Genomic DNA, 26,826 nt, shown 5'->3' with positions numbered 1-26,826 from the left:
ATGGATCGAGATGCATGGCTTTCCTAGCTTTGGGCTGGTCCCACTGCTCTGACCTGCCCCATGTTTAGCCATATGCCACGTCAGCACGACAGTGCATGCATATCGTAAAAGAATAGCTATGCACACGACCATTCAGTGGTAATTTTGCTACCTTAGCTTTAATTTGGTTCAAACAAAAATGCCACGTTACATCCCAGACAGCACAAGTAGCTAGCTAGTACTTCAAAGATGTCACTAGCACTTATGGTGCACGAGACACCTTAACTGAAATTTGGTAGAATCAAATTAATCTCATGCCACTTTATCTTTTCGGTACGCAATTAATTAATTCCTCTTTTGACTCTTGTTTCTATTTTCGAAATTCTTAAAGACAGTGACATCTCTACCACACATCGAGTAGGAGTACCGTTTAACAGTGTAAATATTAGTTGTTGCCGATTGCTCATCTCATGATTTTGTTTTCTTTCCTTCTGCTTTACCTTTTCTCCATGGGTACATACTTAGACATCATGACACCCTAAAAAAAATTTCAAATTCTTCAATTTGTCTCACTCTCTGTCTGTTTTTATATACAATATGAGATGTAGATAGAACTCACACAATTCTTTTTTGAGTAACTCCTGCAATTCAAATCCTCTTTGATTTTCTTTTTTTTTACCGTAAGTTCCATTTCTATTTGTTTTTTCATTTTATCTCATGCATGTTGCCTCCAACTCCTATAGATAGCACCATTTTATAAATGGGAAAAAGAGTAAAAGCTAACTATTGGACAAAAGAAGCATGGTGTATTACGCCAATGTGAATCTTCACCTTTTTAATTAATGCCAATTGTGGTACACAAGTACCGCACAACTCACACGGTTCAACTCTTTTATTTTCCAAAAGTGAATCTATCAAAGCTAATGGTATTAAGCCTTGAGTTTCGATCTAGATCTCCCAGAAGTGATGTTAATTGTGGTTACATTCATAAGTAGCTTGGTCCATCTTTATTCCATTTCATATATGTCTGAGGATCCGCATAGCCCTCGATCTATGTGTTATTTATCCATTTTTACTTTTTTTTATGCTAATGTTGGTGACTGGAGATAACTTTCTCAATTATTCCTGACCCTATGAAGCTTTACTGTTCCCTGGGATTGGCTTTGGGAATCCTCTTTTTTGCTTATCCCGTCTACTTAATAATTTGACAAGCTCATCACCTTAAGCACTTATGAAATTAAGTCGAATCTCCTTTGTTAATGGACCTATACTAATAAAAAGAACTAGGTCGTCTATAGAAGTGGGGAAAAAAAGGGTGATTTTGACCTAAAAGTTCAAATATTGAGCTATATGTTTGGAAGAATTATATTTTTTTATGCCAGCAGATAGTAGAGTAGGACTTGTTACCTTCTGAAATTACTCAAACTTTACATGGTGGAGCGAGGGAGCATAGCAATAATTCGTCGATTGGGATCGACTACATGCGCATATATGTTTGTGTGTACCGCTAATCATCACATCATCGATATCACACACTACTCGACTATTGTGTCAGATTAGAATTAGTCGTGTGCATTAGAGTGTGTTTGGTTGGAGAGCGAGGTGGGATGGAATGGCTCCTTGCGTGTATCAACTTCTTAAGACTTGAGCAGTGGTAGGGTGTTTGGTCAATTAGTTAGTAGTTAAGCTGCTTCAGTTCGTTGGATGTGCCTTGTTGTGCATATATATAATGTCACGTCGTCCAAACATAATACAAGAAACATCTTTGATACATTCACTCAATCATTCATTAATTTGTCCAGCAAATTCGTCAACCTGACCTGTGTGTGTGTTGCCTGCGTCAAAGCTTGGTGGCCGCCTCACCTGTACCTGCTGAAAAAAATTCCACTCGTCTGCGAGCTGTACGTAGCACCTGGATACAAATGTCCCCATCCCCTTTGAAGTTGGATGGTGATTTTCTGTCCGCAGTCCAATCCAGGCTCCAGAATACAGAAATTTCACACTTTCAGTTTGAAAGTACTAGTATAACTGTTCCAGAATATTAATGAATGAGAAGGACGGATCTGTCCCTAGCTCTATGTAGTATATGATAGCCCAAACAAGAGCTCTATTGTCCAACAAATGTATGTGATAAGGGGCTACTCTGTATAACTTTCACATCAGGAAGAGTATTAGACATCCAGTTTGCATTGTCACAGGAACAGGAATAGATTATGTGACTGACTATGCAGCAGGGATCATATATAGCAACATAGCAAGGAGTGTACTACACATGCACAGCAGCAACTAACCTTACCTAGGTAGCTGCCATTGCATGCATCTCCATGGATAATCGTCGTAGGTTCACCCATCAAATCAATCTATTCTGCTAGTAGCTGTCACACCCGATTTTAGTGGAAAACCGAGTGCATCTCGTATGTGTGCTAGGATCAAAGTTTCACACATATGGTAGACATCATGAGTGAGTAACCACAACCACGTCATAACTAAAGAGAGTATTAAAGTAAACGCACGTTTAACTAGGAAACATAAACAAAAGCTTCAACTCCACAAACAACTGACTGGGGGACTCGCCTAGAACTCCTCAAAATCTCCAGTAAAATCCTCAAAGTTCTCTTGATCTGAGCAGCAATCTGAACGTTATAGATGCAATATGTAAAACACAAGCGTGAGCACATGCCGTACTCAGCAAGACAAAAGAATATATGACATGCAAGGCTTTATAAGGTGGAAAGCTGACAAGGTTAACTGTAATTAGCACTTTTAGTTGGTCAAGTTCTAGTTACTAGACCCACAATTAATATTGAGAAACAATATACCAAAGGCATGAACATAAATAAATAACAACAAGTTGATTCATCTTCAAGTGAATTAATCATGTGAGGGTCCAGGCTGCTCATGACTGTGAGCACGGCTATTATAACAGTTCTTGGACACTCTGCAGAGGTTGTACAACTTTACCCACAATTCGTGTTTCCCATATCGTCCGGGTTTGCAAGGCCCTTGAACACTTCCAAGGTGAGTGGCTAGTGATTCATTATGAGGTCTTCACAAAGTTTACTCAAATACAAGACAATCCGCCACTGTTCGCCTAAACGGTCGTTTAGTCCGTTTAAACAGCGTTTAAACTCTAAACAGAGGCCTCCCGTGTTGTTTAGGCCCTAAACCGTGAATTAAATGGTTGGACCGTTTAAACCCATTTAAAACGTTAACAACCATCTAAACCGTCTAAACAGAATCGAGTTAAACGTGATTAGATGACTAAATGACCATTTAATTCATAATTTAGTCAATAGGAGGATTACAACTACTACAATCAACACTAAACTAATTAGCATCGTAAGTATACGAAGTGTTGTGGGATTTAGATTTCTTCCAAAAAAGATTATTTGGTAGAATACTTACATTTATATTTGTAAATATGTAGAGGCAATGCTAGTTTCACAGAGAAACAAAGCTTTCTTTCTTCCTTTTTTTTTTAGAACAGAAACAAAGCTTTCAGTAGGCATAACATAAACATTTTGATTCACACATGTAATTGGATGAAACTGACACAAGCACTGCACAGATTCCGAAATTTCTCATCACAAAGGAAGAAGACACAACTCACGCATTGCTAGGGCACTTGAAGAATCTCTTGCCGCGATTTTTGGTGTGCTTGACGGTGAGCGCAATGAGCCTCACGTCCCTGCACTCCGGGCAATGTATCAACGGCAACCCCGCGACTTGATCCACCGTCGGCGCTGGCAAAACCCTAGCACCAGCGCTGGACCTCCGGCTGCGGGCGGACGAGGCCTGCGACATCTATCCTGCACCGAGCGAGCGAGCGTGGGCCGAGCGGCGCGCCACCCACGGCGAGCGCGTGGCAATGCAGGCGGAGAGGCGGCCCTATGGCGGCGGCACAACGACAGGGCGAGAGAAAGCCCCGTCTAGTTGCGTAGGGGAGTGGACTCACACTCACTCCATCAGATTCAGTCCATTAACCAAAATGTCAAGGGAAATAGAAAAAAGAAATAGAAATCATTAAAACATGGAAAATGGCAAGGAAATCAAGGTGTCCACGGCAGGGTCAATTTTGCGGAGCTAATGTTGAGAGCGTCAAACTTGCGGAGCCACACGGAGGGAGTGTCAAAAATCCAAATTTCTCTTTTGTTTCCAACCACCATTAGCTTATTCACGCAGCAGATCTTTATACAACATAGTTTCATCAAGTTCAGTCCAGAACCTTGAGATCAGCAATGGAAACTGAAGCTCCCAACCACTTCCCTTTTGTTTTTGTGCTTTACAAGTCATAACATCAAATCCACAAGCCAGCACCTACGATTTATCATTTACAGTGTGCGAGGTAAGCTCTTGCCAAAAGGGGAAAAAATCTGAACAGCGAGAGGGGGGGAAAAATACAACTATTCATTTTGATGAGAACATCTTGCCAATGAAATTAGGGTGAAGCGAAGTTAAACTGTATGCCTGTCTTTCCCTTGTCATGGTCAAACTGTCTCAGGATGTGGCAGTAGTTTACCTAGACAAGAAGAGAAACACTTACTTAGCGGAAATAAGAAAACAAAATAACGTGCTTCATTGATAACTTCAGTGCCGCAACTGAAGAATGTCAAGGGCAGACCTCTATGCGAAACAATCTCGTTGGCACAACTACACCAAATCCCGCAGAACTCCTGAATGTCTGTAGGAAGTTGGTAAGGGGAAATTTCCGCAGATCACACTCAGTTAATTTACCAAGATTTCCAGCACAGACAAATGCATGGCCATGAATTCCAAGATCCCTGAGCGGCTTCAGAGGAATATCAAAGGACAGGTCCGCAAAGGCTGTCACCGCTATGTCACCTCCAAGACCATTTAGCTCAGGAGAAGTGGAAGCACCGTTTTCAGAATTATTGGGGTCACAGGTTCTGAGTTCTGTAGCCCCAAGTCCTCTTGTTTTGAAGCCTAAGAGTGACGATGGTCCACCCAAGCGGCATACAAGAGACCTGTTACCCCCCAAGTAAAACCTTTCTGAAAGTGGTGATACAGATCCTGTGGATCCCCTTTCCAATGGATGGATGACTCCTGCAGCAACTCCAGCATTGAGAGCACCATTCAGCACACCCAGAGGCAAAGCCACTCGAAGATCAAATTCCTGACAGGGAACCAAAAAAAGAATGAACATGTCCCAGTTCAAATCAGTTCAGTTATTAATAAACAGAAGTACTGATGTACCGTGCACTAGATTCTAGGAAATAAAAATGATGAAATCATTATCACTGAAATTTAAAGTAGTTGTTATTTGTGCTATGAAAAAGGACTGGAAAAGGGGATCTACCATTTGGATGCTTTAACAGAGCATAGAACTTTGAAAGCTTTTAGACCTTGGCCAGTGGTCAGACAACAAAATGTATATCTAAAGGAAGAAATGTAGACTGAGCTCAGTTTGCATTGTTAGTAGTGATTGTGAAGTTGGCAAAGTCAGAGGTACAAATGTGATACAGAATATACGTATTAAATGTCCAAAGATTCATAATGCTATCGAAGAAAAAGGTCGGGATTCAATTATAAGGTGTAGTGTGTAAACTCTAGATTTCAAGCAACTCAAAGGATAGAGGACAAAGGAAGTCAAGATATACCTGTCTAAGAAACCGTGAATATTTGCTCCCTGGTGCAAGACCTCCTACTTGAGAAGACGACAGAAAAGCATATCCACGTGTAGGCCTTATGCTTGAGTCCCTTTGGTCAACCGTGTAGGCATACTTAACAGAGGACAAAAGGCTATGTCCTAACTGCTCTTGTACAGAATTGGATGACATGCGTGCTGGATCAGTTAATTTTCGCCATGTCAAATTGTAGGCAAGGTTGTGGTTCATGGTGGAGAGCAAGCCAACAGAAACACCCATTAGGTGTTCTTTAAGTGAGGACTTTAACCAGTCCTCGGACAGAAATGATATTCTAGCCACCAGCGGAGTTGGTATTGCTCCGATTCTAGGCATTTCCACTCCAGCACTTAGTTCTGCTGTCTGATCTAATTCAAGGGCACCTGCTGCATCCCAGGTCTCGCAGTATCCAAATAGGTTCTTCAACTTCAGTGAACCTTCCAGTGAACATGATCTAGTCTGCAAAAAGGTTTACATGATCAAAATTGGTGAGGCTTGAGGAAGTAATTTGGGAACAAATTGGGGTCAATCATCTGATGCAGTGATACTAAATCATCAGCCATCATGGCATCCTACACCATTAAACCTATAGAGTAGGTTCTGCAGATTGATCATGTTATATGATGGGGAATGCATGAGAGATATCCTGGAACGATTTTCATCCAAGCTATTTTGTGGAGCGTGTATGACTTTGGCATAGAGGGATAGAACAGAACACGCAAAAGTCTTGTTATACAGAATATTAGAAATACTGCAATGCTGTACTAGGAAATGCAGAAAACTAATCGATTTTGCTCCGGAACCAGAGCAGTGGGAGTCAAGAACCAAAACCACATATCCATTCCACAATGCACCTGAAGATAGCCCAATCCACTCCCAACTAAATGCAAGAACTACATGTTCCATTTCTTTTCGAAACAAATAACAATAAGGTAAACAGGTACAACTCAATTGTCCTAGTAGTCCTTTCCATCGTCCAAGACATTGTACTGATACTAGCATAACACCAGCTAACATCAAAATTATGTAGTGCGGGCCTTGTCTAATCATTTTGAAAGCAAGCACATAGGTAAAGTCAAATAAGATTAGATTCTGGTGTGAGGTCTGTAATCGATGAAACGGTTAAAGAATGTAAAGCCCAATCAAAATTGGTGAAGCAAAGTAGTGACGTGAATGCGCTTGAATACCATATGAACATTGGATCACGCAAGAGAAGACAACTCAATTCTGTAAAAGAGAAAAAAAAGGAGACATTCTTGGCTGGATGGGGTACCTGAGTGTTAGCGAAGACGCCGAATTCAGTGGCAGCGCGTCCGCGGGCCTCTGAGACGTCAACGAGTACGACAACGGCGCTGCCGGGGGTCCCTGGCGGAGGCGCGTCGAGCGTGATGGAGACGGTATCGAAGGCGCCGAGGCGACGGAGGCGGTCGCCGGCCGCCGCGGCAGCGCGCACGAGGTCTCGCACGGTGGCGGCGCGCGCGAGGTCCGTGCCCACCGCAGCCTCGACCGCAGCGCGGCGCGTGCGGGCGCAGCCCCGGATCGCGACCTGGTGCACCCGGATCCGGACCTCATCCGCGGTGAGCCGCCGGAGCACGGCCTCGAGGCGCGCCTCCTCGGATGGGGATGGCGAGGATTCGCCGTCGTCGTCGTCGTCGTCGTCGTCGTACTCGTCGGCTTCGTCGTCGCCGTCGAATTCTTCATCGTCGTCGTGGTCGTGGGGGGTGGAAGGAGGAGGAGGATGGGTGCTGTCGGATGCGGTTGCCATTGGACTGACAGACTATTGCAAGTGTTGAAGCGGGCGTTTGTCAGTTGAGAGGCAAGCAAGACTGAATGTGAATCCGAATGAACCTGTTGCTTTGCTTCGCTTCTGAAGAATGACATGCTTCTTTTTTTTAAAAAAAAAGAATAACATGTTGCAGAAGAAAGGGCCAAAGCAAGACTTGGCAAATGGTGGAAGTATCTGTGACCGAAAAAAGGAATCTCAGGAAAGATGGGGAGAGATTCGTGACTCTTAGTTTGCACTGTAACATCTATAAACTTGATATGCCCAGCATGTCTTGAAAGAGTAGTGTAATATTGTGCATTCTAGTTACAAATGCCATTTCTTGTTCTCCATTTGTACAGATTTGCACGTCCACGGTGATCAGCGGCAAAAGGTGTAGTATGTGGTAGCATTTATACAGCAAAAGAAACTGAATTTTTCACCCGGACTCCTACGCCGCGGAGGCAATCTGAAGCTCGGCCCACCAGAGCGGGTTGTCCCTCGGGGTGGCCTGCTCCGGCGACAAGGCGGTGACGCCTCTCATCAGCCTCGCCACCTCGCCCATGGCCGCTCTCTTCTCCCTCTCAGGGTTTATGCACACCCTCACAACATCGCACAGCGCCGCTAAATCTTCGCCAGGCACCGACGACCTCAGCATGGGATCAGCCATGCCATTCAGCGGCCTCTTGCCGTCCAGGTAGCTGGAAGCCCAGAGCACGAGCAGGCCGTGGTCCTCCGAGAATGGCAGCCGGCCGGAGATCAGCTCCAGCAGCAGGATGCCGAACCTGTACACGACGCTCTGTTCATCTCGCAGCTCTGCATCTTTGTCGTGGTCCGTGCAGAAGTCGATGTCGGCGATCTTAGCCGCGTAGTCCTCGGTGAGGTAGATGGACGAGGAGCTCAGGGTTGCCGGCATCACAGGTGGCTCCAGCTGGCTCATGTGCTCCAGGCAGTATGCTACTCCCATCATGATGCGCAGCCGTGTAGGCCAGTCCAGATCTTCTGCTTCTCGAACTGCAAAACATGGGGGCAAATCATCCAGTGAGCAATCATCGGAGTCAACATGCATGCTCTTCAGAATCGAGCTGCCATCATTGCTTCTGCCTGTTATTCAGCCAAAAAAAAAAAACTGAGGTGGGAGAGGGCACTCACTATGCAAATGCTCAAAGAGGGAACCACACGGAGCATACTCGAACACCATCATCCTTGTGAATGGCTCTTCACTTGTGCAGTAACCCAGTAGGTTCATCAAGTTCTTGTGGTTCACTCTGGACAAAACAGATATCTGAAACAAGAGCGGTAACTGTTCAGCAAGATACACAGCAGTGAACACTAGTCCACCTGACAAAACGAATAATAACCTATATAACCTTCTCTATATCATAATTACCTTGTTCTTAAATTTCTCCTCAGACCTGTCTGACCAATCCTTGGCAGAGTCAGCTGAAGTGGAGACTACTGCTATTTCAACTCCACTTGACAGAGTTCCCTTATACAGTGTGCATTCAGACGAAGAGCCAATCACATTGATGAAGTCCTCACAAGCTGTCTGAAGCTCTGCCCTTCCAAGAGAAGGGACACCTGCCCACAAAGGTACAGCATATTTAACAACTCAAGCTATTTCTAGAGGGGGGGGAAAATGCTGAAGTAACTTTTATCCTGTAAAGCCAAACATATGAGATTCTGATAAAATGTGATCTTCCCATAAGCTTCAGAGCTTCAGATGATGAGGAGTTAACTGACCTGCCACGAAGGCTTTCCGGAGTGGTCCACTGAGTCCAGTAGACCATGGCATGACAGTGGTATCCTTCTTCCGACGATAGAAGAGCAGATACGTAGTGGCAGCAGCTGCAGCCACAAAGACAAGTGCTCCTCCACTGATGGCTATTGTGTAGATTGCCCAGTGAGGTAGCTTTTTTCGTTCAGGTTCAGGGTCAGTAGACTTGAGCAGGGTTTCTCCTGATGTATGGATAGAAGATTCCGGGCCTTGGCGGTCCTGTGGACGTAGGAGTCGTCTCTGGATGGAGCATCCAGGTGTTCTGTTTAGCGTCATGGACGAACATAAGCTTAGGAATAGAGCACGGAATTTGTAAAGTACAGTTACGAAACTCCATCATAGTTAAAGAAGAAATAGTGTGACGTTCTTAAGCATTTTCAGCATGATTCTAAGCCCTCCATCAGAAAGAGCCTCTGTATGTTTTTGCAATTTTGTTTTTGGAGAATATGTTTTTTCAAGTTAGGATGCAATTCACCTAATAACTTGTAGCCCTCTTGTAAGCTGCATAGATTATCATGTGATTTTAGATTATGTATCAACATTTTTGAAATGGAATTTTTTTTCCTAAATCTGAAGAAATTGATTTTTCTGACGACTATCTTTTATGAATGTTCTGATGGCAATTTGACTTAGCAGTTCCAGATTTTGTAAGTCACCTAATCCAGCTGCACACAAAAATGAACGGTGCAGATTGTTCATTGTTGCTCTGGATCTATTTAAGTTTTGTGCTCTCAATGTTGCATATTTAAAGTCTACTTTTTTGTGTCAGAGTCCCACCAAGTAAACATACACAGATTGTCAAATTTGAAAGGAAATTTAAAAGTTGGGGTACCACGAAATGCTCGAAAGTCAGAATTCTCCTTTGACAAGCATAGCTTGCTCTAGAAGAATTTGACTAATTCCTGGTGTTAGAAGAATAAAGAGACAATTTACCCAGAATTCTGAATCTACTTAGGACTGAGATTAGCAGAAGGAAAAATGAAGATTGAAGGAGAAGAGCACTTACAAGGCTACCACCTTGCCATCATCTGAGCAGCCCACTCCCCGATTGGACAAAGATCCAGTTGGGTCATCTTCTGTGCTCTCTCCAAATCTCAATAGAGGTCTCCCTGAAATAACATGAACAGAAATGTTGAGGCAGGAAACTGTACCAAGCAACTACTCCCTCTGTCTTGGAGTAGTTTGTAATCTGTTTCAACAATCTTCCAAGAAAACTCTTGTGACGCACCTTGTCGATTGATGAAGGCACAAGACCCAAGCCTCTGAGGCACGAGCAAGAAGAAGAATAGCAAGTAGGCCGCAGCTCTGGTGCTGCGCGTCTCCATATCTGTCCCCAGGTCCGCCCAAAGAAAGAGCTCAAACCTCTTCTCTCTACTGCAGACCCAGCTCTGATTCGAATATTATTGTACAAGCAAGCAAGCAAGCTAGCTAGCTAGGTAGATGTCGGAAAGCTCAGATCTTTTTGCGCTGTGGATTGGTTTGGATTGCATAACACCTCAAGAAACGCATCATTTGTCTGTCCCATCCCCTGCAGCAAGATACCATAAAGGGAGTGTGTAGTTTTCATCAGGATGGAATGGGATAACAGGAAAGTATGCAGCTGTCGAAGTAAACAATTGAAGAACCAAAGCTAGCTAGAATAGAACTGGCACAGAAGGAGAGGAGGAACTCACAGAAAGCAAACCAAAGCGGCAACAAATGCATAAAGAGAAGGCTACGCTACGAGGATGGAATCAGATCAAATGAATACGAGAAGCCAACGAAGACGAAGAGCTATCAAGGACCTACCCTACGCTACCTGTAAGGCTGTAAAGGCTTCCCAGCATGCCGAGAATATTCAAGTGCAATTTGGTGGACTGGACTTGGAAGTTTGTGTGGCCAGCCAGGTAATGTTGCACATGACATGCTCTGCTTATTGCCCGACCCATACTCCTTTCTTTCATTTTCTTTCGTATAACAATGAGAGTTTCTTTTCTTTTCTTTTTTTATTTTCCATCTTGATGTTGGCATTTAGTGTCTCCAACTTCGATGTGAGCTCCTAATGTTCGTGGAAATTTCTTGTCAGAGAAATCGACTGTACAACAATGTGGACTTATTCGTGTGGAGTGAGTACAAGTCGCCATCGAGAGAGTCCTTTTCCTTTTGCACGGACCTGTCCGCTTGCAGTTTCGTGCCAATTTACTACTATTCGACGTGTTGAGTCACCTTAACTACGGGTGTCAAATAACTGATATGGACCATGCATATATGGCCAGGCCAAGTCCAAACTCCAAGGCCACAAAGACACAGCATGACGGTGATGTGTGCCAGAAATTGTCTCTTACTTGCCGTCGCTTCTTAGTTACCCAGTTGAAGTGTGCATTTGATCCTTTTTTTTCCCTAACAAAAGTTGGTGTGCCTACACTGCACTTGAGTTCATTATTTTAATTTTTGTGAGCTTCAGTTCTTGTAAAAAATATGCTGTCCAAGTTTTGAACTCACGACTTCTTCTATGGTGTTGTGAAGCTAAGCGGAATACTAAGTCTTGAACTCACGGGCATATAAAACTAATCGAAATAGGAAGCTTCGTGGTGTAGCTTTCGTCATGTCATCATGAATGGTAGGCTGTTCACCTCAGACATAAAAAAAAAGGATGTCTAGTTTGGAGTTTGGATATCATACCACGTTAGAAAAAGATGCAAAATTAAATACCACGTTCCAATAATCTCACAGATACAAAAAGCTCCTTACCCAAATCCCGATCAAACTGGTTACAAAAATTAAGGTTGGGTCACCGAGGCGCAAAATCATATAGTATAGAGTATCCAATAGGAAGGATGACCAGATCAGGGTGTTTGGTCTAGTGGTATGATTCTCGCTTCGGGTGCGAGAGGTCGCGAGTTCGATTCTCGCAACACCCCCATGCTATTTTTGATTTTTACATTCAGGTCCTCCTTTGGACTTGCTTCAGGCCGTCAGGCGTCAGCCTTCTGCATGTACAGTTTTGGCTGTGGCTCTTGATAATTTTTATCTACTTTTATTAAAAAAAATACTCCATTTGGCCTTTCATTTAACCAAACTGTTAAATTATCTGCAAACCCATGTTGATGCTAGTCCCAGCAACTTTGTACTTGTATAGCATTAGACGTTGTCAAGCGCATGTGCTTCGGACGACAACTTGGACGTTCGTTGGCTGATCAAAATGGGGTCATCAAGGCCAGCATTCGCTTCAGACAAACGCATCAAAGACGGTCCTGCGACCCCACGTTGAGCTGCCTGCCTCACGTAACCACCATATCCGTAGGCATGTTACGCTAAAAGGCGCACAAGATGCCACACAAATATTAAGACTCCCGGAAACAAAGATGCCACACATACCACAAGCTAAACGCATCATCAACATTCCACACTGGCACACGCATTCTGTACTAAGATGGCAATATTTAGTGATAACAGCACCATGCATTAACTATCACGATGTTATGCTTAAAAATTTCATAACGGTGACACCAATCTCCGTGAGAATTCTCAACCAACTCTACCCAGATGGTAGCATGGGAATCAGCAGTATGTGGCTTAAACCCAACAACCTAGTCCACAGTCGCTCATGCAACAACTTATAACACTCTGTCCTGGCAAATATCGCCCAGGATCATAAAAACTCTTCACCGGAAGTAAATAGACACAAGAGGGATGTCCACATCATTGTCATCATCGTCCTCACAGGCCACCACGACATCCAGATGGCGCCGGTACGAGGGCACCTCCACCTTGGCCACCTCCCTGGCCACATCAACCACCTTCTTGTCCAGCCGCTCCTTGTGCCTCGGGAACATGGAGTTGTACAGCAGTGAGGTCCCACAAGATATGCTGTACGCGTTCAAGCCCTTCTCCTTGAGCCACTCCAGGAGCTCCCTCAGCGTGATGTTGCCGGTTATGGTCCAGCGGTCCCACACGGTCCAGGACATGTCTTGGTGCTTGATGGTCTTAGGTGGAACAGGCTCCGCCATGGAGAAGAGGGGGATTGCGAGGTTCGCAAATGTGTTGCGGTAGTCTTCAACCTTGTGCCCACCAGCAAGGACTTTGTAAAGCTCCAGGCAGACAAGACCAGTGGCCATTGCAGTCGAGGTGGCGATGGCTGGGATGATCCTTCCTGCTATGAACTTTGCCTTCAGCTTGTCAACTTCAGGGATGCTGTAGTTCCTTGCCCGCATGTTAGCAAAGCCAGCTATCAAGTCCATATGGAAATTGGTGTCATCATCCTGCATATAAAAGAACAGCTCAGCAACTCTCAATCTCAAGAATATTCACCGAACTTCTGAATACGCAACGCAACATAAGAGTGTTCATTCTAGAGATGTGGATACTCAACAGACATCTAAAAGCTACAGTACATGGTGTAGAACTCCTAGGAAGATATTCAAGTTTTGGACCTTCTCAAACTGTATGGGGTTCATGTGGAATCCTGACGGCAATGTTTTGTTAATTGATTCCAACTTTGCAATAAGCTCTTCAATGACGGCAGCATCATCAACAGAAGCAGAGGATAGGCTAGTAGCCTTCTCATCTGTCTCTATCTTAACCCCCTGTCTTGGTTGGAAATCAGGTACAATGACCTTGTCAACAGCTTCAGCCAGTTTCTTTGGGTTTTTGGCCCAATCAGGTATGGGTATTCCAAATGTCTCCGCCCTTAGTATTGAGGCAGCCAACAAAAAGTTGAGGTGACTTGGGTCAGCAGATGAGAACTCCAGAGGTCGTGGGAACCGCTTAGGAGCAGACCAGAAAGGAGCACCAGAGCTTGTCATCGCGTCTTCAGGGAAGGTGAACGTCAGCTGCTTCACACGGTTGGCAAAATAATCCTCAAACCTTTATAAGCCATCAACAGAAAAAAAAAAGAAGCAACAAACATTAGATTTGTAATTCAACAGAAGCACTGTGAAATAGACAGCATGATCAATATGAACACACTTTTTCAGCAATATTTCAACATTTCAGAACTTGCACGCACATGGCAACATGTGAAATAAATGTAAGCAGTTAAATGCAGCTAAGTTACAGCTGTGCAGAAGAGATAGACAGAACTTACTTAAGACGAGCCCAGGTAATACAATCTTGGAATGTCTCGCACTTGTCTCTGTCAAGGCATTCAATAACTCGCTCAAGTTGATCCCTAGCCTGTGCATCACCAGCAGTTCTTGCAGCAGTAGCATATCCACTAGGATTCGACAGGAACGCATTTACTTCAGTGGGAGTCTTCTCAAGTAGACCCTCAAACTCAGACCTTGCCCACGTTAGGCAGTGATCAATATTATGAGGAAATGAATGCACAGTGCACATAGGTGCCTGCTTTTCTGGTGGATCTCTGGATGCCCCGTAGTTTTCTGTTAGGTGGGGAATGACCATCTGTGTATTGCACTTAGCACCCAGAGTCCCCGATTCAAGAAGTGGTTTCTGGAAATATACACATCTGGAGTCAATGTACATTCTTGCAGTAACATTGTCCAAGGCATTGACAACAGCATCCAAGCTCTCCCAAAAGGCATCATTAAACACATTTTCAGTCTCAGGACTTGCCCTGTTCTGAAGGGCCTCAACATGAAGCTTAGGATTAATTGCCATAGCAGCAGTAGCAGCAACCGTGGACTTGGGCTGCCCAATGTTCCAGTCACGGAAGAGAAACTGGCGACTGAGATTGCTCTTTTCTATAACATCGTCATCTGTCACTGTCAGTTTCCCATTCTCACTGCAAGAAATGCCCATTAATGCAAGGTTCTTCAAGAATTCACATCCAAGAGCCCCAGAACCAACCATGAAGATTTTTGACTGCTCCAGTTTCTTTTGAAGCTTAGCCCCAAATACACTAATTTGTGCATCATATCTACTATTTTCAGGCTTCAAATCACTGGGCTCCAATGGTTCAACTGGCAGAGATTCAACAGAATCAAAGTAGAAGAACTGCAAAAAATCAATACAGCACATTGATATTAAAAATTTTCAGCAAACATATATTCTCTTTGATCAAAACACTGACATTTTTTACTTATAACAATCTTCAAGGAGCAACTTTGCAACTATTTTCTATTAGAATAATCTAATAACTTCTGATATTACAAAGTATTAGGCAAATCTCATGATCTTCATGTTCATGTTCCAAACTAAATATTTTAAAGTTGTAGACAGTCGAAGTTTCAAATGTTTGGCTGGATCTTGTATTAAATGTTGAGCATTCATGACAGCAGGGAATAGAATATTATATTAAACAAAGTAGCAGCAGATTCTAACCTGGTAAAGCGGGTGGAATTTTCCTGAGCATGCTTTAACAACCTCCTGACCTACAATACCACCAAACATTGCAGCCATAGGATTCAAAACAGCCCTGGAACCACTAGCGAAATGCTGCAGAAGCTTTTTGTCAATTTCTTCAAGCTTACTATCACCGAGGCTTTCATTAATACTCATAGCAAAATCTATCAGCTTTTTTGCATCGTCAGCCGAACCAGCAATAGGGAATCGCAGCAACTCAGCCCTAAACTTGTCAAGAGCTTGGAAGGCCAAATGCAAAAGAGGTGGGCGGTCAAACTTGGAGAAATCACTCATGAGAAATTCTCCTGGCTCCTTGATTGCCTCCTTCAAGGTTTTGAATTTAAGAACTTTGGGTGGCTTCACTTGTGTGACAATACCACCTCTAATGTAAGTGCCATATGAGGTGGTGTCTTCTTCTAGAGTAAAAGAATAAGGCCTAGCACTCTTAATCTTTCTTGGTTTTCCATCGTTGAGCTCAGTCATTCCGTGCACTTCAGAGAAAACAACTAGATCACCATCCTGGAACTCCAGACGCTCATCGTCCACACAAGAAACAAGTGCTGGGTTGTCATTGCTGATTGATGCCACGATTCCTGTATGTGGCTCCTCACCATCAACATCCAAAACAGTAAACTCAGGACCAAAATCACAGAAAACACTGCCGAAAAGACCACGAACTTCCGACTTAATGAAAGCAATTGGTGGTTGATGGCTATGACAGTAATCATCAAATTCAACAGCTTTTTCTATGCTGATATCAGTAAACACCACGGCCTGTAGGTTGATCAGGAAGTAATCAGTTTGAATCTTTGAGAATAAGGAGCAGGAAAATATCTACCCAGTCTAAATTAAGAAGCATATATCCCATAAAGCACCACAAAATAAATCAACTATATATTCAAGTAGAAGCCTCTGTTTTGGGGAGCTACAACTCTCATACTATGGAGTTTATAGTCTGAAATAAAGAGGTTCAAGCATCTATTTTTAGTCTAATCTAAAACAGGATGTAGATGACCCACCATGTATATACCTTCAATCTATCACCCAGCTCCAGCTACTATAACTCATGGAACTAGAGATGCTCCCAGATCGACTGGAGCTCTCCAAAACATACTCTTAAGTTAATATGCAAAAATAATGACCATCACTTGAAACAGGTACATGGCTTTGAAATTTCAATAAACCTAGACAAACAAATAAAACTCTCTGCAAGAATATATGCTGATAAACCGCATTGTAGTTTTCTACTTGACTTTTCTATTGAGTAGTTGGCACAATATAATAAGACCTTTTGAGTCCATTGTTACAATGCGTATTTGACGTGGAACGTGTTCTAAGTTGTATTCTGAACATAAATTCATATTCAATATATTGTGACTAGTTACAAAATTATAACCATAGGAATTTGTACCACCTTTGTATCACAGAATTAAAATATTTAGCCTGATTGTTGGTCAACTTACAAAACCTAACACATTTTTTTTACAGTACACATCTATGCACACCACAGATCATTTCATGCTCATGTACCTGAAAGTTAGAAAGCTGCTCCTTGGTCAAATCACCAGTTATGGTAGAGATGATAACAGCATTGTTAAGCTCCTGAAGCTTTGGAACACAAGCTTGAGCACGGTTTTGACCAACGTCCTTCTCAGAGAGGAAGAAGTTGCTTGATAGGTCCCATAGGTCCACTTTGCCATCATCATGCAAGGTTACGGACTTGACACCCGCAAGGACAAGGTTCTTTGCTGCAGGAATTAAGTGTGCATTAGATGGAGAGAACAGGAGATTAAGCAAAGGCCTTGTAAAACCAAACAAACTGAATTCTTACAACCAGTATCAAATTCACAAGTTAAACAAGATATACTGAACGCTAGACACAATATAAGAACTGGCAGCCTAGGGCAAACATATTTTGCTTTTAAAACCTGAAGCTCCCAAATTGTGCCAGTGACTAAAAGCATTGCATCACAAAAACACAACAAGGACGTCGTAGTATAGAATCTTAGAAGACGATTCCTCCTATTTTTAGAGCTTACTGTTCTACAAGTTCAGGTGATGTTGAAGTGTTTAAACAATCATGGAACTAAATCAGTGAGATGAGCAATCAAGGCATGTCCTGATGAAGATGAACTAAATTAAATCCCACAGCACACCCACAGGTGGTAGTAACTAACCTGGGGAAGGAAAGGATCAACTTTTGGATGGTAACACAAGGAATATTTTGATTTGCAAGATCAGATCGAGCAAGGACTATCTCACAGTTTATTACTGGATCTATTTAATTTATTATGGAGAGCAGAAGCAAACAAGGTCAATCAAAGGTATCGTCCCTGGAGGCCAGACATACCAATCTCAGCGCCGAGTCCCTGTAGCCCAGAGACGAGGACGTTGGAGCCGAAGAGGCGCTTCATGGTCTCGCGTCCGTAGACGGCGAGCTGGCGGCTGTGGAGGTCCTCATCGATCTCGGGCGCCCTGGCGGCCATCTCTCCCAGGAGCTCCTCCTTGTCCTGGTCGGGTGAGGGGGAGGCGGGTCGGGGGGCCTTGTTGTGCAAGTCCTGGACCTCGCCGGCGTCGACCCCCCGCTTCCGGGGAAGCATATAGAGTAGGAGGCCGCCGAGGAGCCCGAGTACGGCCGCCGCCGCGAGGAGGTAGGAGGCGGAGGGCGGCACGGGGAGGCGCGTCAGATCCAGGTCGCGCGGAGGGCGGGAGAGCGGGCGGAACCTGCAGGGATCGATCGGGTCGCGGTGAGGCCGGAAGCACGATCTAGATTCTAGGGTGGTGGGTTCGGGAGGAAGATGTGTCAATCTCACCTTGGATTCGGTGGCCTCTGCTCTGCTTGAGCCTTCAGGCTTGAGCTCCGGCCTAGGGTTTTGAGGGCGAAATTGTCGCGGCTGGAGTTGTTCTTTGGGTGGGGAAGAAGAGGCGACCCGGCAGCCAGAGACGTACTTTACTAGTAGCTTCTCGTGGCATTGACAGGTGGGTCATGGGCCCACTTGGCGGTGTTGTGCTTTCCTTGCAGGCGAGGAGAGGAGGGAGAATCTGGTTCTCTCCGCCCGCCGCCAATAAGTGGGTTTAGGATGTTTGAATCTTTGGTTCGGATTAAAATTTATTTCACATTAATATTCGAAGATTAATTAGAAAAATTGAATATGAGCTAAATATAAAACTAATTATAGCTAAATCACGAGACGAATCTATTAAATCATGGGCTAATTAGGCTTAACAGGTTCGTCTCGCAAATTAGCCTCCACCTGTGTAATTTATTTTGTAATTAGTCTATGTTTAATACTCCTAATTAGTATCTGAATATTCGACAGCAATTTTAGGAGTTTCTGGAGAACCAAACACCCCTTTATTCTGCCATGACACGTGGGCCCAATCATTCTTGGCGGGCCCTTTCAGTTGCCGTTCGACGGAACGCAAGGAAAATTCCTTGTAGCGTTTGCACAAACGATTCAAGAAATTCGTCCGCCACACGATTGTTTCATCAATTTGCAAACAACCAACATCGTTAGAGCTCATATATAGTTTTCCAAAGAGCATGTTGCCTGGATTTACTACTAAGGGGGTGTTTGGATACGAGGCGTTAAACTTTAACAGTGTCACATCGGATGTTCGGATGCTAATTAGGAGAACTAAACATGAGCTAATTATAAAACTAATTGCAGAACCCTGTGCTAATCCGCGAGACGAATCTATTAAGCCTAATTAATCCATCATTAGCAAATGGTTACTGTAGCACCATATTATCAAATCATGGACTAATTAGGCTTAATAGATTCGTCTCGCGAATTACACTCCATCTGTGCAATTAGTTTTATAATTAGTCTATGTTGAATACTTCTAATTAGCATTCAAATATCCGATATGATATGTGTTAAACTTTAACACCTTGTTGCCAAACAGGCCCTAAGTAATAATATAGGCACCAGCCCTTGACTGACAGATTCAGATTTCCAAAGAAAAATCATCTGCGCGGCACATCTGGTACTCAGCAACAACGATCGTCTCCACAGCGCTCGCAATAAGAGAAGGGGTACAACCTAGTCTTCACTTCAGCATATCAGAGAAGGGGTACCATTTATTCATCAAGATTGCAACACATATCGCCATGTTTTATTTCCAATAATCCCAAGGGGTGGCAATGGCAACAGAGCACCCCAAACCACAGCAATAACATCACAAGTTCTACTGCTTTTCAGGCATCATGTTCCCTGCAGGAGGCCATGGAACCATCTACGCAACAAAAGTCCTACTGCTACTACAACCCTACACCCAATGAAAAAGACCCTCACCCAGCGCTTGGTTACCCCCGCTGCATAACTTTGTCATCTCACTCCTCTTTCCTTGAGCACCTTCCAACCCTACTCCACGGTGTTTCCTTCCTTCAGGCCTCTTCCTCAAGCAGCTTCTGGTCAAAGTGCCACACCCCTGCACCCAAATCATATACATCTCAACAATATCAAACAGGGGATATATGCAAAGGGGTATAGCAGATGAAAGAGCGATGTTGAACAACAGACTAACCGTGCCCCTTGCCCACTCTCCTCAGCTGGGCAACGTACTCGGAGATCTTCTTGATGTCTTCGACCTTTCATGGAAGTGCAATTTTTGTACAGTCAGAATCACTTAAAGTGTTAAGTACAAGAAAACACGTGCAAAATAAAATAGTGCTCTGCATAATTTGTTGCGGACAGAAAAAGGTTTGGTTGCTTTTACCTGATCCGCAAGGAATTCACTCTCGATGAAGTCTGTCAGCTGAGGATCATTGCACCTTGTGGCCACCTGTTAATTATGGGCACGGGTTCATTACAAAATGTATATGGCATAGGTGTTACACTTGTGTCGACTCTAAATAAGTTAGTCATTTTTATTCACTTCAACAAATTTTCCAAGTAGTAGTATTTCTTAAGCCTAACCAAACAATATTTCTCTGTGAATAAGCATGTGAAAGCAACTTACAGCGTGCAGGTTGTGCAGCTTCTCATTAACCAGCTTTTCCAGAGCCAGAGCCAGCTCCATAGCTGAAATCAGACCAAACGCACACAAATCAAAACATAGCTATCAGATAAGCCTCCAAATACACCATACATGGACAAAAGGCCAATCCAGGTTACTACTGAGTTGGTAGAGACCGACCACGTAGCTGAACCCCAAGTAAATATTTCAGGAACAGCCAGCCATCTATTCTATATGTCATGCTATCACCAGTGTTTTAATCCTTTATTATCCATCCATATACTGAAAGCCAGCTCATATGACTATATTCAGTTGCAGAATAAATTTCTTGTCCACAACAAGGTGGACTTTTGCCACTTCCCCTGCTCTACTGAGCGTGCAGCCAGCAGCCACATATAAGGCCCTTAATATTCAGATCCCACCCTAATCAGAACCTAGCATCACCAAATAAGCAGCAAGCATCTCACCATACAAAGCATCGCCTTTCTCAGGGTGGTCGAACTCTGTTAAGGGTGTGACAATGGACTGGAGCCTCACCCTCCCTCCACGTGTGTTCTAAAGCACAAGGAAACACACAGCATGAGTAACCAAGTATGTTTGAAAAGATCATAGCAACTACGGGCAATGAGGTAATTACTTGGTACTTCATGAGCTTTTCAGCGTGCTCCCTCTCCTCATCACTTGATTCCTTGAAGAACCTGTAGAGATGAACCCAGAAAAGGAGATTATTATATGTACAAAGGTAATTATGCCAAGACGCGTTGTGAAAAAAATGGTGGCTTACTTGGCAAATCCCTTGAGAGCGACGTTGTCACGGTCGAAGTAGGCGAAGAGGGAGTGGTAGGCATAGGAGGCATTGTACTCCACACTGCATGATTCAGAGTCAAATGGATGTCATATTTGTTTGAATCCAAATCAAATTGCATATACGGCTGGAGTGGTTTACATCTTAATAACACTAAAATTAGTCTAATGTTAAGCCTTATCAACCAATTGCACCCGATTCGATTGAAACAAGGCAACAATTTGAAATGCTTGCACAATAATTTCGCAGACAGCACACACCAGGTTAGAAGCAGAAATTACTGGATAAACGGATTAGGTGAGGAGAAGCAACATCAATTTACAGACACCGAATCTTAGAGTATTCGTCCGAAATCCAAGGAACGATTCCAGAATCAAACCATACAACAGAATCCGAAAGTGCGAGTGAGCAGAGCAGGAGCAGTGACGCTTACTTGATCTGCTCGTTGATGGCGGCCTCGCATTCGTCGACGAACTTTTGGCGCGCGAGGGACTTGTCGGGTGTCTGGGGCACGAGGGAGAGCTCCCCCTTGATCTCCTCGAAGGGCTGGAAGACGACCCCACTGAGCACCTCCTTGCCCTTCCCGGCGGCCCTGCAAGCCGTCCCAAAGGGCGGCGAGACGCGCGGCGCCGCCACCCTGACCGAAGCGGGGGCTGCGGCAGGTGCAGACGGATGGCTGGCCGCGGCGGCGGCGGCGGCCGGGGACGGGGAAACCCTAAGCATCATCTGGGTTGGTTGCGGAGAGGCCGGTGGAAGGAAGGAGAAGGAGTGCGTGGATTGTGGGAGGAGGTGGAATGGGTGTGCGGTGATTGAGGACGGAGAGGAGAAAGGGATAGATATAGGCGCGTGGGCCTCACGGGCTGGTGCCACGTGGACGGCTGGGATTGGGAGGAGGCGGAGGCGGAGGCGGGCGGGGGGCGATATTTTTGCATGGGCGCGTGCCTCTGCTGGTGGGCCCGTCCCCCGTCCTTTGCGCCAACAGTATTAGCCCGTGCATTCTTCTTGGCGAAATTCTTGCAACAGCAATCGCGTTGGGTCACCTCTACTCCTAGAGGAGTCGTGTGGCGACCACGCGCCTGACGACGACCCCAGCCTCTTCATTTGTGAACAGGAGGTAAGATGAGGAGATGCTACGCGGTTGCGATCGACAGCACACGCAAAATTCCAAGCAATCGGAGTCGTCACATGCATGCGACTTGTGTACCAGCTTGGAGCCAAAAGGAAATGGGTGAGCGGGCGTGTGGAGGCCTCACGCGCGCTCTGAACCAGATTGTCCCGACGCCTGCCTGCCACCACAACCTCCTCATCCATCCACGTCATGCATACCTGCATGCATGTGGACGCACGCCCTGTCATTGTGCAGCACTCTTCCCATCTACTGCTGCTACTCGTTGTTATCTTTGACACGCCTCTCCTCCATGTATTTCCTCTTCTTGCTTCTGGAACGAACCAATTCCTGTATGGAGTCTGGTACCACACGTATTGCATCTTCTTCTTCTTTCCAGGAGCTAGCCCAGTCCACGATTTCTCTGGACGGCCCATGAGAGTAAGTAGATATGGTGGGCCCATTCAATTCAGCCAGCCCAACCCAGCCCACCCCACCAAACGAAAGGAAAAATCCTCTCCGTCACGGGGGGGTGATTCCATCCATCTCCGGCGAGGCGAGCGGCGAGCCACCATTTCATTTCAAATCCACCCGCCGCGCCGCCCGCAACATGCCGGCGCTGGCGGAGCAGGATCACCACGACGCCCTCTCCCTCTTCGCCTCCCGCCTCTCCCGACAACATAGATTTGGGGACGACGACCTCCGGCTGCTGGAGGCCGCGCTCTCCGCTGGCGCCGACGTCCCCGCTCTGCTCGCCACGCGCTCGGCCGCCCGCCGTCTGCTTCAACAGCGCGCGAAGGAGGCATTCGCCGCGCTGGATCCGCTGCTGGATCAGGGGAGGAGCCTCGCCAGCGCCGACTTCTTCGCGCGTGCCTTCGCCCTCGTCGGCGATGTCGAGGTCACCACCAATTGTCCAATTTCATATTAGTGCGCCGCTCTTGCTATTTTCTGCTACTACTCCTTAACTGGCTCTCTTCATGCGCACTGCCAGAGCTGCCTCGCCATGAGATACGAGGCCCTGCTTCTGCGAGATGCCAAATACTCTGACAACCACCATCTGCAAGTGTCCCGTCAGGAGTGGTTAACTTTTGCGAAGGATTCTCTTGATAATGGCTTTTACACAATTGCTTCCAAGGTAACTCGATTCACTTGTACGTACATACATACTTCCCCATTACAGCCCTTATTGATTCAAATGATTCAATATTCATATCGCTGATGGGGATGCCGGTTCCCCTGGGCACCAACCAGTTTCTATTATTCAAATGATTACAATGTTTAGAGCAAGTGATGAAAGTTGATTGATCTCTCTATTGCTATTAATACACTATGTTTGTGGTTGTACATCTGAATACACAAATAAATAGAGTACCCTGCAAACTGACACTGGCCTGCATTGTAACTTTTTTAGGCATGTGCACATGCTACAGCGCACATTCATCGCAGCCACCCAGGGCAGTTGGGCTCCACTAATTCCATCGAGAAGGACGAGATCAATGATATAATAGGTCTTCAAAACTTGGCCAAGTCATTATCTGCACAGCATTCTGGTGAGTTTTGCGATGCCATGAATTGTTCTTGCTTTAATTTTTTAAGAAAAGTAAATGCAGTGAAAATGAACTTGCTTTACTTTTACATGTTGAGTAAAATGAAAGAGTGATACGTATATACAATCAACAGGGATAAAATATCTGACTGCCAGTACGCCTTCCTTTATGTTTGAGTAGCTAATGGCTTGTTTTCTCAAACATCTATTATCTATGATAGTTGCAGAGCTATTAGACTGAATCTTTTCTTATATAGTCAAAATGTTTGGACATAGTTTTACAAACACCTATCCAATACTACTTTCTTCTGTGACAGTTCAGACACAGTCAGCTGAATACATGAAAAGGAGAGCTTCAGGTGTTCATGAGAAGTATAATTTGCAACCAGGAAAACCAAAGTTACCAGGAAGTTCAATGTTTAGGTTAGGGATCAAAACAAGGAACATAAAGAAACTGCTTCATAGCCGCGAAAGGAATTTGGGCGAGATTTGAAGCAAACTTAGTACGCTATGCTTGACAAGACCAAGAAGAATGAACATGATCTTGAGTAGTAGCTATTTTGTAAGAGGTGAGTTTAATGCCTTAATTTTACTTAATTCTTCCTAATAGTGCATATGCACTTCAATCTCTTATTCCTAGTTGAGCATCTGCAGTACCAGCCAACTCATAGGAACAATACGGAGCATATCAAGTTTCTTACGGATTTAATTATTCCTTTTCTATGTACATCCTTGATCAGAACATAGACCTGTATTGAGGCCTTGTTGTCAGATAGCTATATTATTACATTCATCTGATTATTGATTGAAAATGGGTATGTGGGGGTTGCATTGGTAGCATGTGCATGCCAGCCGTCCTCATTTACTTTAGTAATCCACATCATCATGTTCATGTGCATCCCCTGTTTATCAGTTCCTCAAAATATAACTACAGTATTTTTCAGCTTACTTTATAGCATTGGATCCCTAGAAAATATATTTAAAAACCGTGACTAGACCATCATCTCATGTTTGAGCTCAAAAGTTTAATGACAAGTCAATTGCATTGAAATGAGACGCCATTGGTGGTGGTATCATACTATTGGCATATTTGCTATAAAAGGTTTGGTGATTACATTACTACAATATTTAACTACATTTTGCACCATCATTTTTCTTGTTGGTTGATTACTGTTCCATCTGATCAGAGGAAGTATTGCTAGCTACACTATGTACAGTTTTTGCTTAGTATATATTTCAGAAAAGTTGAACTTTGCTTTTTTTTTTATGCGCAACTCAATTAGGTGAGAATTTTTGCAACGGAGACATGAAGATGAAGCTGTCAAAGACTACCTGTGTCCTTGAGTAGCATATTCACTCCTGAAAGAAAGTTGCTACTTTCCATATCTGCATAACGCTGTTCATGTGCCGAACAAAAATAAATATCAATTGCGTCGTGCTTAACATGCCACCTTATAATTATATGAATTGAAATCTTTTTTGCGATTGATGATTCTGCCAAGTGTTGGAAAAACAGTGCGTGTGAAGCATTTTCTTTTGATACTATTGCTTGGGAAATGCTCCGCCATCCTTTTGTTTTTTTTAAAAAAAGAGAAATGGGCAGGGTCTATGTTTTTCTTTAGAAATATGCTATTTGGCACAAGTGCACAATAGAAAAATCTGTCATGACACAATGCAATCGTCACATGTCCATTGAGCAAGCACTTGGACCTTTCTTTTATATATGCTGTTGGAAACTTACCTGGAAAAAATCTGGGAGGTTTGTAGCTGGAAATAATAAACATGTGTGTCAACTTACCGTCAGCTTATTAACATGGTACATGAAATGACACCGAGGTAAATTTGTTAGCACTTGCCCTGGTCCATTCTGGTAGAATTAATCCTGGAGCCTCTGTTGAACCAGAACTGCTTAGATGTGAACAATTGGTCGTGTTTCGAGGAAAGGACATGCCTGTTGCAAAAATATTCCATTAAGGAAACTTGGGGTGCTAAGGGTGTGTATGCAGGGGTGACTCATGTGGCCTGGCCATGTGGGTGAGCTCCCAGTGATGGATCGAGTTGGACTTTGAATGCCATTCAAAGACTTTGCGTACTAGTTTGACAGAGTTGCCTGTGAAAGTAACACTGTCGGCAAGTGTAATTTAGCGGTGGGGGCCTGGGCAGCCATGGTTGTACTTGACTGACATGGCATCCATCCATATTAGGCTTCAATCACACCTTTGGAAGGGTAGCTTTATTTTGATAGCAACTGCATGTGCACACATGCATTGCAGCAACCTTCCTTAGAAGTCCTGCCTCCTCCTATTTCCATCTCATGCGTGGCAATTAAAATGTCTTGTCCAAAGAATTGAAGATGAATCAATCATCGTGCGTGCTTATTAGCTGCTCATATATCATTGACCCCAAACAACGAAACCTCGCAGCATGGCGCAGTACACAATGGAAACAAAAAAATTTCTGTTTTTCCATTGTCTTTGTATTTGTCATTTTCAGGGCTTGATCCTAATGCGTGCATGGTTTCATAGACGCGAATTTGTTGTGTCATGCAAACTGGAAACAGACGTGGGTAAAATATAAGGTCGTTGCAGGGTCTGCATCACCAGTGCTGGTGGGCGCCAGACCATATAGTACGTGTCACCCCCACACCACCCGCATGCTTCTAGGTAGATATACCATGAATAACAACCCCTACTGTTGCAATGCACGACAAATCCCTAATCTTGCTCTTGTCTTGGCTTTGTGCAGCATGGGTAGCCACTCCTGACCAACTGCCTACATGTGTCTGCTTTCCTCGTCATCTTAGTTTCATATGCATGGAATAAACAAAAGCAGTGCAACTCTGTCGTTTTCTCTTGCTCTCGTGATCATTTTATATTATGATATAATGAGGATTAAATTGAAGCGGCTGTGATCGATGTAAAAGATGGAACGGTGGAGATGAGATTGGGAGAGGTGACCGTGTGAAT

At 44.3% G+C, this 26,826-nt stretch overlaps 5 protein-coding genes and 1 non-coding gene across 9 annotated transcripts; 2 read left to right on the top strand and 4 right to left on the bottom strand.

Annotated features, from left to right (window-relative positions):
• Positions 1-4,105: 4,105 nt before the first annotated feature.
• LOC101780486 (SAM50-like protein SPAC17C9.06) lies at positions 4,106-7,519 on the bottom strand. The gene is made up of 4 exons (XM_004978533.4): positions 6,895-7,519; positions 5,598-6,080; positions 4,601-5,113; positions 4,106-4,498 (listed from the first exon to the last, which is right to left on the bottom strand). The coding sequence occupies exons 1-4, from the start codon at positions 7,384-7,386 to the stop codon at positions 4,418-4,420; spliced, it is 1,569 nt and encodes a 522-aa protein (XP_004978590.1). The 5' UTR covers positions 7,387-7,519; the 3' UTR covers positions 4,106-4,417.
• A 133-nt stretch (positions 7,520-7,652) lies between these two features.
• On the bottom strand, positions 7,653-11,088 carry LOC101779290 (protein MALE DISCOVERER 2). Of its 3 annotated transcripts, none has more exons than XM_004978531.4 (7): positions 10,949-11,088; positions 10,389-10,688; positions 10,167-10,269; positions 9,127-9,422; positions 8,774-8,964; positions 8,536-8,668; positions 7,653-8,397 (listed from the first exon to the last, which is right to left on the bottom strand). In XM_004978531.4, exons 2-7 carry the CDS (start codon positions 10,483-10,485, stop codon positions 7,835-7,837), a joined length of 1,383 nt encoding a protein of 460 aa, XP_004978588.1. In that variant the 5' UTR covers positions 10,486-10,688; positions 10,949-11,088; the 3' UTR covers positions 7,653-7,834. The 3 variants fall into 3 exon arrangements, with proteins under 3 accessions (XP_004978588.1, XP_004978589.1, XP_004978587.1); XM_004978532.4 differs by having other exon boundaries at positions 10,959-11,086; XM_004978530.3 differs by having other exon boundaries at positions 10,834-10,993.
• Positions 11,089-11,988: 900 nt separating this feature from the next.
• Positions 11,989-12,060, top strand: TRNAP-CGG. The gene has a single exon. It is a non-coding gene; the product is annotated as a tRNA-Pro (tRNA).
• Positions 12,061-12,563: 503 nt separating this feature from the next.
• Positions 12,564-18,393, bottom strand: LOC101778880 (ubiquitin-activating enzyme E1 2). The gene is made up of 7 exons (XM_004978528.4): positions 18,256-18,393; positions 17,793-18,166; positions 16,973-17,190; positions 15,422-16,216; positions 14,226-15,094; positions 13,573-14,005; positions 12,564-13,401 (listed from the first exon to the last, which is right to left on the bottom strand). The coding sequence occupies exons 2-7, from the start codon at positions 18,040-18,042 to the stop codon at positions 12,805-12,807; spliced, it is 3,162 nt and encodes a 1,053-aa protein (XP_004978585.1). The 5' UTR covers positions 18,043-18,166; positions 18,256-18,393; the 3' UTR covers positions 12,564-12,804.
• A 1,113-nt stretch (positions 18,394-19,506) lies between these two features.
• LOC101778084 (ferritin-1, chloroplastic) lies at positions 19,507-22,028 on the bottom strand. The gene is made up of 8 exons (XM_004978526.4): positions 21,643-22,028; positions 21,189-21,272; positions 21,042-21,102; positions 20,872-20,959; positions 20,408-20,469; positions 20,165-20,230; positions 19,973-20,036; positions 19,507-19,876 (listed from the first exon to the last, which is right to left on the bottom strand). The coding sequence occupies exons 1-8, from the start codon at positions 21,933-21,935 to the stop codon at positions 19,833-19,835; spliced, it is 762 nt and encodes a 253-aa protein (XP_004978583.1). The 5' UTR covers positions 21,936-22,028; the 3' UTR covers positions 19,507-19,832.
• Positions 22,029-22,663: 635 nt separating this feature from the next.
• On the top strand, positions 22,664-25,355 carry LOC101778482. Of its 2 annotated transcripts, XM_004978527.2 has the most exons (5): positions 22,669-23,212; positions 23,306-23,449; positions 23,726-23,864; positions 24,178-24,429; positions 25,144-25,355. In XM_004978527.2, the coding sequence occupies exons 1-4, from the start codon at positions 22,766-22,768 to the stop codon at positions 24,351-24,353; spliced, it is 906 nt and encodes a 301-aa protein (XP_004978584.2). In that variant the 5' UTR covers positions 22,669-22,765; the 3' UTR covers positions 24,354-24,429; positions 25,144-25,355. The 2 variants fall into 2 exon arrangements, with proteins under 2 accessions (XP_022684772.1, XP_004978584.2); XM_022829037.1 differs by lacking the exon at positions 25,144-25,355 and having other exon boundaries at positions 22,664-23,212; positions 24,183-24,418.
• The last annotated feature ends 1,471 nt before the right edge of the window (positions 25,356-26,826 follow it).

The sequence above is a fragment of the Setaria italica genome, chromosome VIII, assembly GCF_000263155.2.
Source record: "Setaria italica strain Yugu1 chromosome VIII, Setaria_italica_v2.0, whole genome shotgun sequence".
NCBI lineage: Eukaryota > Viridiplantae > Streptophyta > Magnoliopsida > Poales > Poaceae > Setaria > Setaria italica.
Note: the sequence above shows the minus strand (reverse complement) of the source record. Positions and strands in the feature narration are given on the sequence as shown.